The sequence below is a fragment of the Petromyzon marinus genome, chromosome 1 (assembly GCF_048934315.1).
Source record: "Petromyzon marinus isolate PM22_M1 ecotype Great Lakes invasive population chromosome 1, UKy_Petmar_22M1.pri1.0, whole genome shotgun sequence".
Taxonomy (NCBI): domain Eukaryota; kingdom Metazoa; phylum Chordata; class Hyperoartia; order Petromyzontiformes; family Petromyzontidae; genus Petromyzon; species Petromyzon marinus.
Genome location: NC_133667.1, coordinates 23,603,600 through 23,616,256, shown reverse-complemented (window position 1 = coordinate 23,616,256; position 12,657 = coordinate 23,603,600). Strand labels below are relative to the sequence as shown.

Here is a 12,657-nt window from a genome sequence, read left to right as displayed (position 1 = left end):
AGGGGTGTGTACATACAGAGAACCTACATAGTCGTAGATTGTTATGCATGGCTTTGACATATGAATCGCTCAAGATGAGTCAGAGCTGTGCTTATATTTTACTTGATGCATCCGGTAAGATATAGCTTTATTTTGTATTATCATTCTGTGCGCTTTGAGGAGTGTTCTAGGCAGATAATGTCTTTGCTAGTATTAACCAGTGGTGTCAGGGCATGGACTGTACAAAGGAAATGAGCCACTGGGTTTTAAAGCAAGACATTTCAACATGCCTTGGGCCTATGTTGTATTCACATTTGGCTGACTTGTTAAAGATGATCAAAATTGACCTGTGATTAACGTTGATAAAGCGCTAGGATACTGAAATCGTTTGTCCCTCCGTGTGCCCCAATTTCCCACACATGCACCTTTCATATATCACACGCAAAGTTTTGTGTACACAGCATTTTAAGTTGTCATGCAAAGTACATGCGTTGTATCAACATGTTGACAATAAATTGTTTGCTGCAGTATCGATTTATACTGAACATAAACTGGTGTGTAATGCTGTAATGTACAGTACAGTAAATTAAGGCTGTTCAGTAATATAAACTATTGACCCAGAAGTTACTGGCTTAGAATGATATTTACATTGGTATTTGTGAATATATTTTATAAATATTAGCTTTATTTTTTTACTATTTCGATCCCCATGGCATATATGGAAGTATTTTGTACTCTATTAATGTTAACCGCCTGGTTAATCTATTTTTATTTTAAGGTCAGCAAGCTTTTGGTAATGATTTAAAAGCTGCTATATAATACCCAGATAAACATTCTTTTAATTAAAACAAATATATTCCATTTTAGTAACATTCGAGTAATCTGATCTGTCATGAATAGATTTTAATGTATGGAAGATCTTCCGATTTTTATTTTAGAATTCCAGTGCTATAATAGACCTTATTGTAACCTCAGTAGTTGAAAGATCCCAAGACATGTTGGACATTTTGTATGTTCAGCTGTAGTCCTACACTTGCATGTTACAGGACTACACTCTGCCGCGTGTAAAGCATGCATCTCCCTGCATTTTTGGTTCAACTTGCTGGGCGGAACTGCGCCATCTATGATTACATTTTATCCATTCGCTCACCTCAAATACAGATTTTTATAAATATGTAACTATATTATCACAACAATTGCCTCGTGGCCATGTAACTGGGTAGGCTAGCATTAATCATAATGCAAAAATAATTACCGCTCGCATTTTTTTAAACGTTAACTTGCATCTCCTAGATCCTACAAGCTATGTGCTCTGTAAGTTGTGACCTTCAACCTTTCAACCCGGCTGCCGAGTGCATGACAACAGTCCACATGTTTTCGCTCAAGTGCATAACGTTCCCACTTTCGAAAAGTGGCCCAAGCCTGTGTGTGCAAGTGTCCCCAAAGCGCCACGTAAAGATCTCTAGTAAGCTTGTAATTAAAAGAAGAAATATTGTTGGAAATGCCCAGTGGTTAACTTTGATATTGTATACACTTAATTGTGTGAGAATATCAATATTTAATGACGTTTTTTCATTGAGTAGTGTTACAAGACTTGCCCGTTTAACGCTGTTTTTTTAGTGTTTTTGTGTCATGCAGCGATCCCTACTTTCACATACATACACACAAGCCCCTTGTTATGGATTTTTTTTATTTGTCTAGTCTAGTATAGTGGTCTAACACCTGCCTTAAAATACCTTTTCTTGTTAGAGAACTTTTGTTAATTTTATTTTCATAGGTTTGCTGTGTTGTGGTTTTGTGAATTGTAGCAATCCATTATTTCACATATATACCCCATGGTTAGTATGGCTGACAGTGTAGAAAATCCAGGTTATTTATTATAATACAGTATATAATTATATTGCCTCTTTCCACCTTGTAGGTTATTCTGCTTGGGAAAGCCAAAATTATGATAGTTACAGATCTGCAGTTGACAAACAACTGTGTAACCTACTGTTGACTAACAGCATTTCCACAAAGGTACGTTGCAAAATCACTGGCTATCAACAAAGATTTGTTCATGAAGCCATCCATATATATAGACACAGACAATTTCAACCAAGAAGATGGGTACAAACTGAGCAATCATTTGTGACGTTCCCAGCCTACCACCTTCCGATGTTAGTTGTTATTTTCGGCTCTGATTTTTTACATTAACAGATGAAATTTCTCACTAATACAGCTACCTCGCGCGCCATCCTCGAGGCTGCTGCTTCACGATCTTCTATTAACATGCTAATCTCTTACATTAACATAGCCACCTTGGCACGCACACCGTGGAGGATGCTCGGCGATCTTCCATGAACATACTAATCTCTCACATTAACAAAGCCACCTTGGCACACTTGCTGTGGAAGATGCTCTGCGGTCTTGCATTGACATGCTAATTTTTGCCTGGCAGCCCTTTGATTGGTGGAAAGCCCACCAGCACCGCGGTCACTGCCCACCACTTCCATTGCCATTGGCTGCTGACATTTGGGCTATGCCCATTTCAAACCTTTATAAGAAGTTTTCTTTAGACGCTAACCCCCCTTTTCCTGATGACGACCGCTTGTGTTGCGATCGAAATGTAGTTTTCTGTTTGTTATTTTCTTTGAACCTATCTACGTGACTTTTACCGAAAGACCCAAAGAATATGAATATAGCATTTCCACCCTGAACCACCACACATGAACCAGAGGCAAAATTATAAAAGGCAACACTTGTGTGTCTTTACTTCAGTGCATATTGTGTTTTGAAGGGATTGTAAGACTGTATAATCAATTATTTGTTAATGCTGCTTTGGTAGCATTGCAAAAAGACTTTAAGCAAACATTCTCAACACGTTGGTAAATAACATTTCCTTAACTAAATATATAATAACCGACGTTTCGGTTAATGACCTTTACAGCACATTTGCCAGAGAGATTTAAGTCTAACCAGGCCCCATGATGTTAAGTGCAGTCTCCAAACCTTATTAATTATCTCTGGTCTCTCAATTTATGTGCCATGAAGAATGGCCATTGCCAAAAATGTTGCCTATTGTATAAAAACACATTTTCTTTTAAAGCATTGTTATTCATGAATTGCAAGTTTTTCAGAAGAGTAATATATATGTTATTACATTTAAAAAAAATACAAGTTTCGTAGTTCATTACTTTAAGATGCGGCATCTATGTAATACACTGTCCTGCTGCACAACAGCATTGCGATTTTGGAACATTTCTCAAAGGCGAAATTCTTAAATGAGCATGCTGCAGGGCTCATCTGTTCGCAACCCTACTAAGCCACCGGTGTGAAGTCCACACTTGTATGATGGGGCCAGTTTCTTCATAAGAATAACATAGTTGATATTTCACAAAATGGTACTCCTTTTATTGACCTTGGAGGTATGAGATGAGTCGACTCATGAATGAGCTTTGAACTGATTGAAAATGTTTAGTGTCTGAAATACTGAAATTATTATTATTACAGCCTGCCAGATAGCAGTGTAGCTGTGAAAACCCATATTATTTTCCATAGGTGGGCTGACTGCATAGTATATTCACAATGAAGACGTACATGCCAAACATTGTTCGAGACAAAAAGTAATGCCAGCCAAGCACTATTGTGGAGCAGATTCATGTTGCCAGTGTTGGTTCAAGAGACAGCTAGAGGGAGTTCGGGAAGCGTGTGATTGCTAACCCTCCTTCCCCCTCTAAAGAAGAACTATAAACAATTGGCTGGAGTGCTGTTATGAAACTAGGTATTGTATTTACTCATAAGAAAGGCTTATTATACATGTAATTATTTGGTAGTGTATTACAAGGAAATTGTGTCGTGAACACTCAAGTTTTGAGCCAGCCCGCGGAACACAAGCACACACATGGCGGTGGCTGGGGCCTTAAGCTGTATGTAGCCTTCTGATAAGGTTCAGGATATTTTGTGGCGTTTTGACGCCGCTGTGAGGCTTGTGACTCAAAAAGGATGTGACGCAATCGATTGGAAGGAAAGCGCATTCACCAACGTAAAGCTGTTGCCACTGTTAGTTTTTTGGCTGGTAATCTGGAGAGGGTCACTGTTTGAAGTGTGCAAGTGTAAAAGGGAATCCAGCATTCCTCAAGCCTGAAAGAGAAAGATATGTCTTACGTGTCTGCTGCGATGGTTAGAAATCATACCTCTGAAACCTACACTGGACAGCTCATAAATTCTGTCACGACAGGGGACTGTGGCACATTAATTATAGAAAAAAAATAAGTAAATACCCTGGCATACAATTCTTTTTTTACTAAAATGTTTCATAATTGGTTATGTTTGTGCAGTCCTGTGTATACCTTTGTTGCACACGGTACAGGATCTGGGTACAGTGCATTATGTGGGTACTTTGGTGCAGGACTAGATAACTTGCCGAACAAATGAGTATATTGCAATGGATTGTAGTAATTTGGTACAATTGAACCGTTTTCATATGTTGAACAATGTGCATTGTTAAACGTTTTTGGAATACGGTATTCATAACAAGACTAAATGTTTAACTATTTTACTGCTGTCACAGCAGCATATTGAACATATTTGTGACCTTTTTTATTTTAAATGTAAGTGCGTGCTTTTTTGAATGTATACATTCAATTTTAAAAGGTAAAATGCTGAAGTGGCTTAGACAATAAATACATCTATTTAATGTGTAATTGTTTTTCGTTCAAGAAAATAATCGTGTTAATTATATCATAAAAGCATCTGGCACAGTTGATATTTATTTGTAATGTACCGTATCTTCACGTACAAATATTTTCATGAGTACTCTACATGACATTAGTCCTGTTGGTTTCATCTAAGCTTGGTACATAAAAACACATAGCAGCTATGATGTTACTCTGCATACAGCTTCACGCTTTGTTGTTGGAGTCGGCCCGTTAAGTGGCTAATGCTACTTATGGAATAAAGGCATGCACACAGCCCGGACAGAATATTCATTTAGCTCATGGTTGTGAGCACATTTGGGTTAAAGGTTGAATTTAAAACAATCGAATGACAATGAACAAATTGCGCTGATAATGTAGTGTTTTTTTATGGTTGCAAGATATTACTATACCATGTATTTACATATTGATATACCATACATATTGTATGCTATATCAATATGTAAATACATTTTGTATGGTATACGTTATTCAGTATTTACTTTGTATGCAGTATTACATGGGTAATAATCCCACCAGGGTTTATCATAGATGAAATGCCTCTGTTCTTCACTGGTCCGGACCAAACTGCTGTGAATAAAAAAATATATACTGTTACTGATGTATGCGCTAAGCTCACCATTCCTATGAATGTATGCTCTAAGCTTGCCATTATTGAAAGTTGGAGAGCGAAGAACAGGACAAGCCACTAATATATTATACATTAGTTTAAATAATGATTTACTGGAATAGGCAAGAAAACTAGGCTTCAGTTTACCCTGGGGCCTTTGTGTCTGGATATTTGAAGCAATTGGCGGGACCCCGGGGTCCCATCACTGCCCCGGGGTGGGAAAAACCGCGTAGCAACACGAGTCTTGCCTTACCGACAACAAAACTAGTGTCAATCGATTGGCCTCGTCGAGAGCTACTCGGGGCACTAAGTTTCGTAAAAAGTTGACAAATTACATAAACACGTTAAATTCACTGCGGGGGCGGGCTCGCCTTGGCAAAGAAGCTGAGGATCGACGGCTGACCGGAGGGCGTTGTCGCTGCGCGCGACTGCGGCGGACGCACGGGCTTGCGTTTGGCCGGTGGGGTGGCGCCCATCGTGTTGATCGCCGCTTGTTGGTGCGAGTCTGGGCGGGCGGCGCGTTGCTGTCAGGATCACGAGTGGGCGGACTGAAAAATAATAATTGTTGACCTGATTTTTGCGGGACCCCGGGGTCCCGCCAAATGATTCATTTGTTTTATTGGTTCTTTTGGTAACGTCACGTAGAATGGGGATAAAATAATAAAAAAAATAAAAATTCTCACGACGTTTCGGAGGCAACACAAGCTTCCGTCTTCAGGTGGGACTGTCACAGCAAGATCGCTGATCAAGTGATCGCTGATCTAGTGATCTTGCTGTGACTGTCCCACCTGAAGACGGAAGCTTGTGTTGCCTCCGAAACGTCGTGAGAATTTATATTTGTATTATTTTATCCACATTCTACGTGACTTTACCGAAAGAACCAAGAAGATGAATACCTGCAGTCACAAAAGCTTTAAATCGAGATTCATTTGTTGATTGTAAACCATTCTGCATTACTGCGTCTACATCCCTCGGTTTTTGTAATTCTGGCATGTTGTTTCCCATTGGCTATTTCACATTTTCTTGAACATTTTATGCTAATGTTTATAATACTGAGCAGTGTCTAGATTATAAATATTTAGGGCTATTGGACAAATAATGTGTGGGTTGTATAATTTGGTAAGTTAAGTAGGAGACTATGAAATATTTTGTATTATGAAAACTTTTTTTAAATGTATGTCTTTATATCTTATGGGATGATGTTTTCCAAGTTAATTCATTTTAAGTAGCTATTACTGCACCAGATGTTAGAAAACATGTCAATGGAGAATTGTTGGCTTCAAAAACTAATTTGTCTGAATATATTTGGTTTTTTTGGATCCTAATCTAGTTAAAAACATTTGAAGTCAATTTATGAATACATAATAATGAATATAATCTCCTTCAGCACCTTGTGCCAAACGATAATTGCTAAATTTGGTTAATTCAGAAGGTTACCTATCTACTGACACTTAATAGGGAAACATATTTTATTTATTTTCACATGGAATATAGTGTGGTACTCAGTTACTGGGCTGCTGTTTTCAACTTCCGTATAATTTACTGGCAATGTAACATTAACAAGATTACATTATGAATGTAAATTTGAATATGCTTTTTGTTAATCTTTGCCATTATAATCATGTAAAGATGTACTAGTTGCTTTTGGATTACATAGTCTTGTTAAGACTATCTAAAATTCCATTTTATCTTTTCTTCCTTTTCCAGGTGTTGTGTGTGTCTGGTGGCATTGCGAAGGGGCGTGCCGCACACTTTCCTTCCTCTACCATAAAGGAGTGTGCATTCCCAGTGCAGACCTGTCAGCCCACCAAGATGCTTATGAACATGGGAACAGTGGTGAAGAGGAGCCGGAGCAAAATAATGAAATCTGAACCAAAAGCCGAGGCACCGTTCAATGTAGAGATGGTGCACAAAGCAAGCACAAAGGAGTGCTCTCCCAGCTTTGATGAGCGAAGTGATGATGCAATAGGAGCCACGGGCGGCACCGACCTCATGCAGGAGACTGAAGATAAGCCTGTGTTTGACTTCTCGACCAAAGCAAGATCTTCCGTATCTAACCTCGATGAAGACTTTGTGCCTCGTGCCGAGACTGAGGATGATGCCCGGCAATTGGCCGATTGGATTTACCACAGCGACTCGCCTTCCAGCCACAGCCAGCCATCGCCATCCTCCAGCCACCATTTTGGCGATTCAGAGTCTGATGCCGGCAACGACAGCCGGCTTGCACAGAGATCAGGCCAACGGCGCGTCAAGACCTCGAGGAGGAGGCAGCAGCAGCAGCAGCAACAGCAGCAGCAACAGCAACAACAGCAGCAAGATGTACACCACGGTAGTAATTTTGCAGGTGTCTCGGCTAAGCGCTTGCAGTCCAGTAGTCAGTTGTTGCGCCTGCATCAGCCTCAGGATGCGCGCGTGGTTGGCGATTCGAGTGCCCGCCACAGCGGCGATGTGGGCCGCAGCACCAGGCGGAAAGAGTGGATGAGGCTGAGGAAGCAGAAGCGGGAGGCTGCCGCACACAGGAGGTACGCTGTCCTGCAGCATTCGAGCAGTTCGAGTGACAACGACCTCTCGGATAATTCCTCCAGCACCACCACCTCGTCATCCACCTCTTCCTCCTCTGACATCGATGAGGGCATTCAGCCCAGCACGAGTACGACAGAAATTGGCATTGGTAAGCTTTGTTACTTTATTTTTTTTTATTGTACCTGAACACGCAGTATTCATCGCTACAACAGCATCGACTGTTTTGAAGGATTATCATGCAGAGCACTGTATGTGACCGTGAGGTTTTAGCATTAAGTGAATATTTAAGTCGGCGGTATTAAACAGAAATGTGAACTTTAATTGTTTTAACAGAGCGAGTAGACGAAGACGTGATGGTGATTGATCCTCCCACTGTCAACGTTTCGGCTGCAGTGAACGTTGTCTCAACTGACAGTGAAGTTGAGATCATCGACGTTGAAGACTCCACAAGGTTTGAAAACTTAGTTATTTTCTCTCCACAAACATAGCCGCCACTAAAGTTAAGTTGGCAGATGCTTCAAAGCCAATTGTGTTTTCACATCTAAGTGTACATGTGGTGCTGTTGTTTTCATGTTGCAGCCGGCTGGGCCGTGTGTCCCGCTTACGGGAATCATGGGGTGTGGGCGAGAGCCCTCGGACATTCAGCCGGCGGTCTCTTTCCAGTGGTTCGGCCTGCCAGCAGGCAAACCGGTGGGTTCTCGACAGCACACACATCTCTACATAAGCGCACATCGTTTTTTAGTCTCCCCGGTGGACCTTGATTATTCTTCAACATAGTTCTGCCAAAACAAATAATAGGTCCCAACTCTCGAGGGGTTCCACAGCAGCATTGCTTCAGCACTTGCCCATGGCTCATTTTGACAGCAAGATCAAGTCTGGGCAGAGCATGATCATGCATAAGAGAGCAATGTTGAACCGGCAGTCTGAGCAGGCTGTTGCCCATGGGCCCTATAGGGTTTTGCATTGAGTATGTGATGTTCGACCCAAAGGCATGCGAGTGTGGTCAACATATGGTTCTGGATTTTGGTCCAGGATGAACTTAATACAGGCCTACATTTTGGCCATGTTATGCTTGCAAATAATTTCCCATGAATTTTCACCTGGCAAAAGTTAGTGTGCCTTTTTTACAACCTGTGTATGCTTTTAACTTAGGGATATTTATGTAATCGTTGCTTTTTATCATAAAGCTATTTTTCATATAAAGCAGATTTTCTGACTTGAAAAAAGTTGATTGCCTGTTACTGTGGCAAACCAGTCGACTCCATTGTAAGATTGTGAATTCAAATCCCACTCATCGTGGCACATTATCCTTTTGGACTTGATAACATTAAAACCACCTCGTGGAAGTCAACAGTGGTTTGAAAATACTGGCCCATGTCATAGGAATGTGAAATTTCTACCCTTAGATGAGCAGTTTTTGAGCAGGAAAACTTTCATGAAAATTATAAAAACAATTTTACTGTGCAATCGAGTTTAAATTAATACATAAATGTGTGCGACCACATGTCTTGGTTGGCAGGTCTATGAATGCTTCATGCCAGCAGTCTGGTGTGAGTCGCCCATCCCCCACTGATGTCGTGGACTTGAGCCAGGTGGAAGAGGCTCCAGGAGACATTGTGGATCTTACCGTGGAGGAGGAAGGTACGATTCCTTACACCCAGCTTTTCCTTTTGCCGAGTTTGCATTTTCCTCACCCTGTGTCCCTGAATGTCCTTGGCTCATTAACTGCTTGCGTTCTTGGGTTTGCATCTCACTGAATTTTACTCCCAGGTTCGTTTACCATGCATACCCACACAATCCCACACGCTTCCTCACACTTTTCTCCCAGGGCTCCTTAACCCCTTCGTCCCCTCAGCCCTCACTGTCCGATCCCTCATATGCTTGCAGTTTCCAATCTCATTCCTCGATACTTATGCAGCCCCCTAGCCCTTTATTTCATCAGCGCCCTCTCTTCCCCCTCCTGCTGCCCAGAACCCTTCACCTAAACTGCTTTGCTAATGACAGTGCTATTTATAAAGTTGGGGACACAGAAAAGTATTGTACACTCAGCTGTTTTACCCAGATGGTGGGAGACAAATTATGTGTTGACAGTTAGTTTTATACGAGTATTTTTTTACGTAACAATTTAACCATGTACATTTTCATAGATTGTGATGGTACTAAAACACTAAGTTAAATTCTTTATTTTGATTTGCACTAGAAACGAATGTGCCTATACTTATAAAACTATAATAATGTTATTGTGATATTGTTCTTTACCTTACATAGTTAACCAGCAGTTACTTTTTATCGCTTACATTTATTTGCTTAACATGGTTTAATTGTAGAGGTTACTATTCAGGCCTGTCCCTGTAAGAATTCCAGGACAGCTTAGGATGCATCAGGGAGCCTGGTAGGCAAACTGCATGAGGAGATAACACATTTTGCACACAAAATAATCTTGTAAATTTCACATTTGCGATAAGACGGGGCAGAGGATAACCTCTACCCATTCGCAGTCCTAACCAGCACGTCTGCACACAAATGTACAAGAGCATGCAAATGTGGCATTTAGTTAGGACCAGTGGGAATGTGGAGCTGTTGCAGACCACAAGATGTGGTGGACTTCTCTGGGTATTGGTGTGGAGGAGGGTTGAGTCATTGCAGATCATGTGCCAGAGCCGGCCTGCTTGCGGAATGGGTGACGTCATGATGGTTTTTGTGTTTGGGGTTGATTGCTGTGAACGTGGCGAGGAATGACGGCTGTTGGATTACTGCATTTTTAATACCAAAAAAGGAATTGAACGAGACCACATTAATTGCTCGATATCATTCACAAAGTATAGTAACTTTGCTGTAAAAAAACACCAATTTCCCATCATTTTGTTTTATTGCAAATTAGTAATTCAAACCTATGTTTGTATTTGTAAGAATTTGGAAGTTTTCAGTGTTTACACAAGATTTCAGTAATTAAGATTAGAGTACTTAGAGGCGCTGTGTTTAGTTTTAACTGTTATTTTTTGCTTGGAGTTGTTCACAATTAATTTTTCATTGCCGATAATAAACGTTTTTAAATCTTTCCATTATAAAATGTTAAGTTATGCGATTCCAAATTCTTGCCATGTAAAGTATTTAATTATGTCGGTTGTTTGGTATAACAAAATGCAAATATTTTTTTGTAACATAAAAGCCCAATGCTGATGAGAACCGTATCAGCCTGAGGCTGTTTTAAAATGGTGGGTATTTCCGCCTTTGTATTGGGTTAACTATCTTTTTGGCATTAGCCAGTGCTTGCCGTTATGTGAAACGGTAGCCTATCTTGGTTTTAAGGTTTTGCTGTTTTTGTTATCCCATGTTTCTGACAGCTGCAACATTTCACATATTCACCAAAATATACTTAGTCTTTTTCCAACAACACAATATAGCTGCAGTTTACAATATATAAGCCATTGAATGGTAATACAAATTTTAAAAATTTCAAGCATTAATCAGGTTAAGTTGCTTCTAGCCTATATGGTCGCTCATTTCCATCATTTAAATTATCCACTTTTCTTCATTCACATAGCTTTGCACACATTGCTGATATTTTACATTTGGTACATTGATGCATGAGCATTCTTTGTTTTTTGTTCCTACTATATTGTGTTGATTTATCATGTGCCCAGCTCTGCTTTACAAAAGTTGTATGTTCTTCGGCAGGCTGTCACTTGATTTTTAATTAAACGAGCCAATGGATCGACTGATTGACAACCAGCGTACACCTTGTCCTGCTTATTTCAGGGGCACCGGTGGCATTTTATGACGTAGCTGAGCCACAACCGCCGGGTGAAGGAGGTGCCACGACTCCCCCAACTTCCAGTCTGCCTTCCTCAAGCCAGTCTTCCTCCCCTGCCAGCCGTGCCGTGCCCTGCTCGCTGCCGACTTCCGTCATTGTCTCTTCTTCCAGCCAGCCTGCCACCACACTTCCACATTCTTCAGGTGCAGTTGTCTTTGCAAAGTAGCAATGAACCTACCTTGATTCTCTGAACCTAATTGATTGTACTAAATTACCTTGCCAGTAGAGGAGATAGGCTTGCATGTATATGCATTTTCCAGTAAAACTAGTAATACAAAAATAGTAATATTTTTATTACAATGACGCCACGAAGCTTAACATATCGAATGTGCTGTTGGGCTGTGTATTTTATGTGAGAATATATTAAAACAGTGACGTGCTTGATATCTACAATCGTTGGAAATGGGAGCAGGGTGAATAGATTCGTGGTGTCCTTTTTTAAAAGACAAAAACCTCACCCCCACTATAAATTTAAACAACATTGTTCATGCCAGATTTAATAACAACGATGCTCAGGAGGCCTCCAAGGGACGAGTAAACAAGCCACAATACTCACGCTACACACAGGCACGAAAACTGGCGATGTTGATTACTTAAAACTCTGGCTCTGTTTTGATCATGGCCCTTGCTCATGAAAACTCAGTTGTGACCCTTATATTTGTCAAATATTTACTGCTTAAAAATCACATGTAGAAAAATGTCTTTCTAGGTCCTTAAAAATGAGAGATTTGCACACCAGGTGGGAAATCAATAGTTTATTTTCAGTACCTACAGATTTTTAAATTGCCTGCACCACGGGCATTCATAAGGAAAGTATACAGTATTATAAAAAATGGGAGACCTGAATAAAAATAACCTCCGTTTGCCTGATGTAAAAGTGCAATTCGTGGATATTTTATTTTTCAACATGAAACGTCGGTACGTTTTTAAAGGTGACAGTACCTACCATAATAAAAAACAAACAGGCAGAAAGTTAGTGCTTCCCAAATTTGGTGATGAAAAAAATTACTTTCCCATGGTGCAGCCCAGTGTGT

General features: G+C 40.4%; 1 protein-coding gene across 2 annotated transcripts in view; it reads left to right on the top strand.

Annotated features, from left to right (window-relative positions):
• RNF111 (ring finger protein 111) overlaps positions 1-12,657 on the top strand; it is a 35,298-nt gene that overhangs the window by 6,101 nt on the left and 16,540 nt on the right. For both annotated transcript variants that reach the window (XM_032945553.2, XM_076065852.1), the window contains exons 3-7: positions 6,994-7,957; positions 8,143-8,260; positions 8,389-8,499; positions 9,329-9,450; positions 11,569-11,766. In XM_032945553.2, the coding sequence (XP_032801444.1) occupies positions 6,994-7,957; positions 8,143-8,260; positions 8,389-8,499; positions 9,329-9,450; positions 11,569-11,766 (1,513 nt within the window). The remainder of the gene's footprint in view (positions 1-6,993; positions 7,958-8,142; positions 8,261-8,388; positions 8,500-9,328; positions 9,451-11,568; positions 11,767-12,657) is intronic.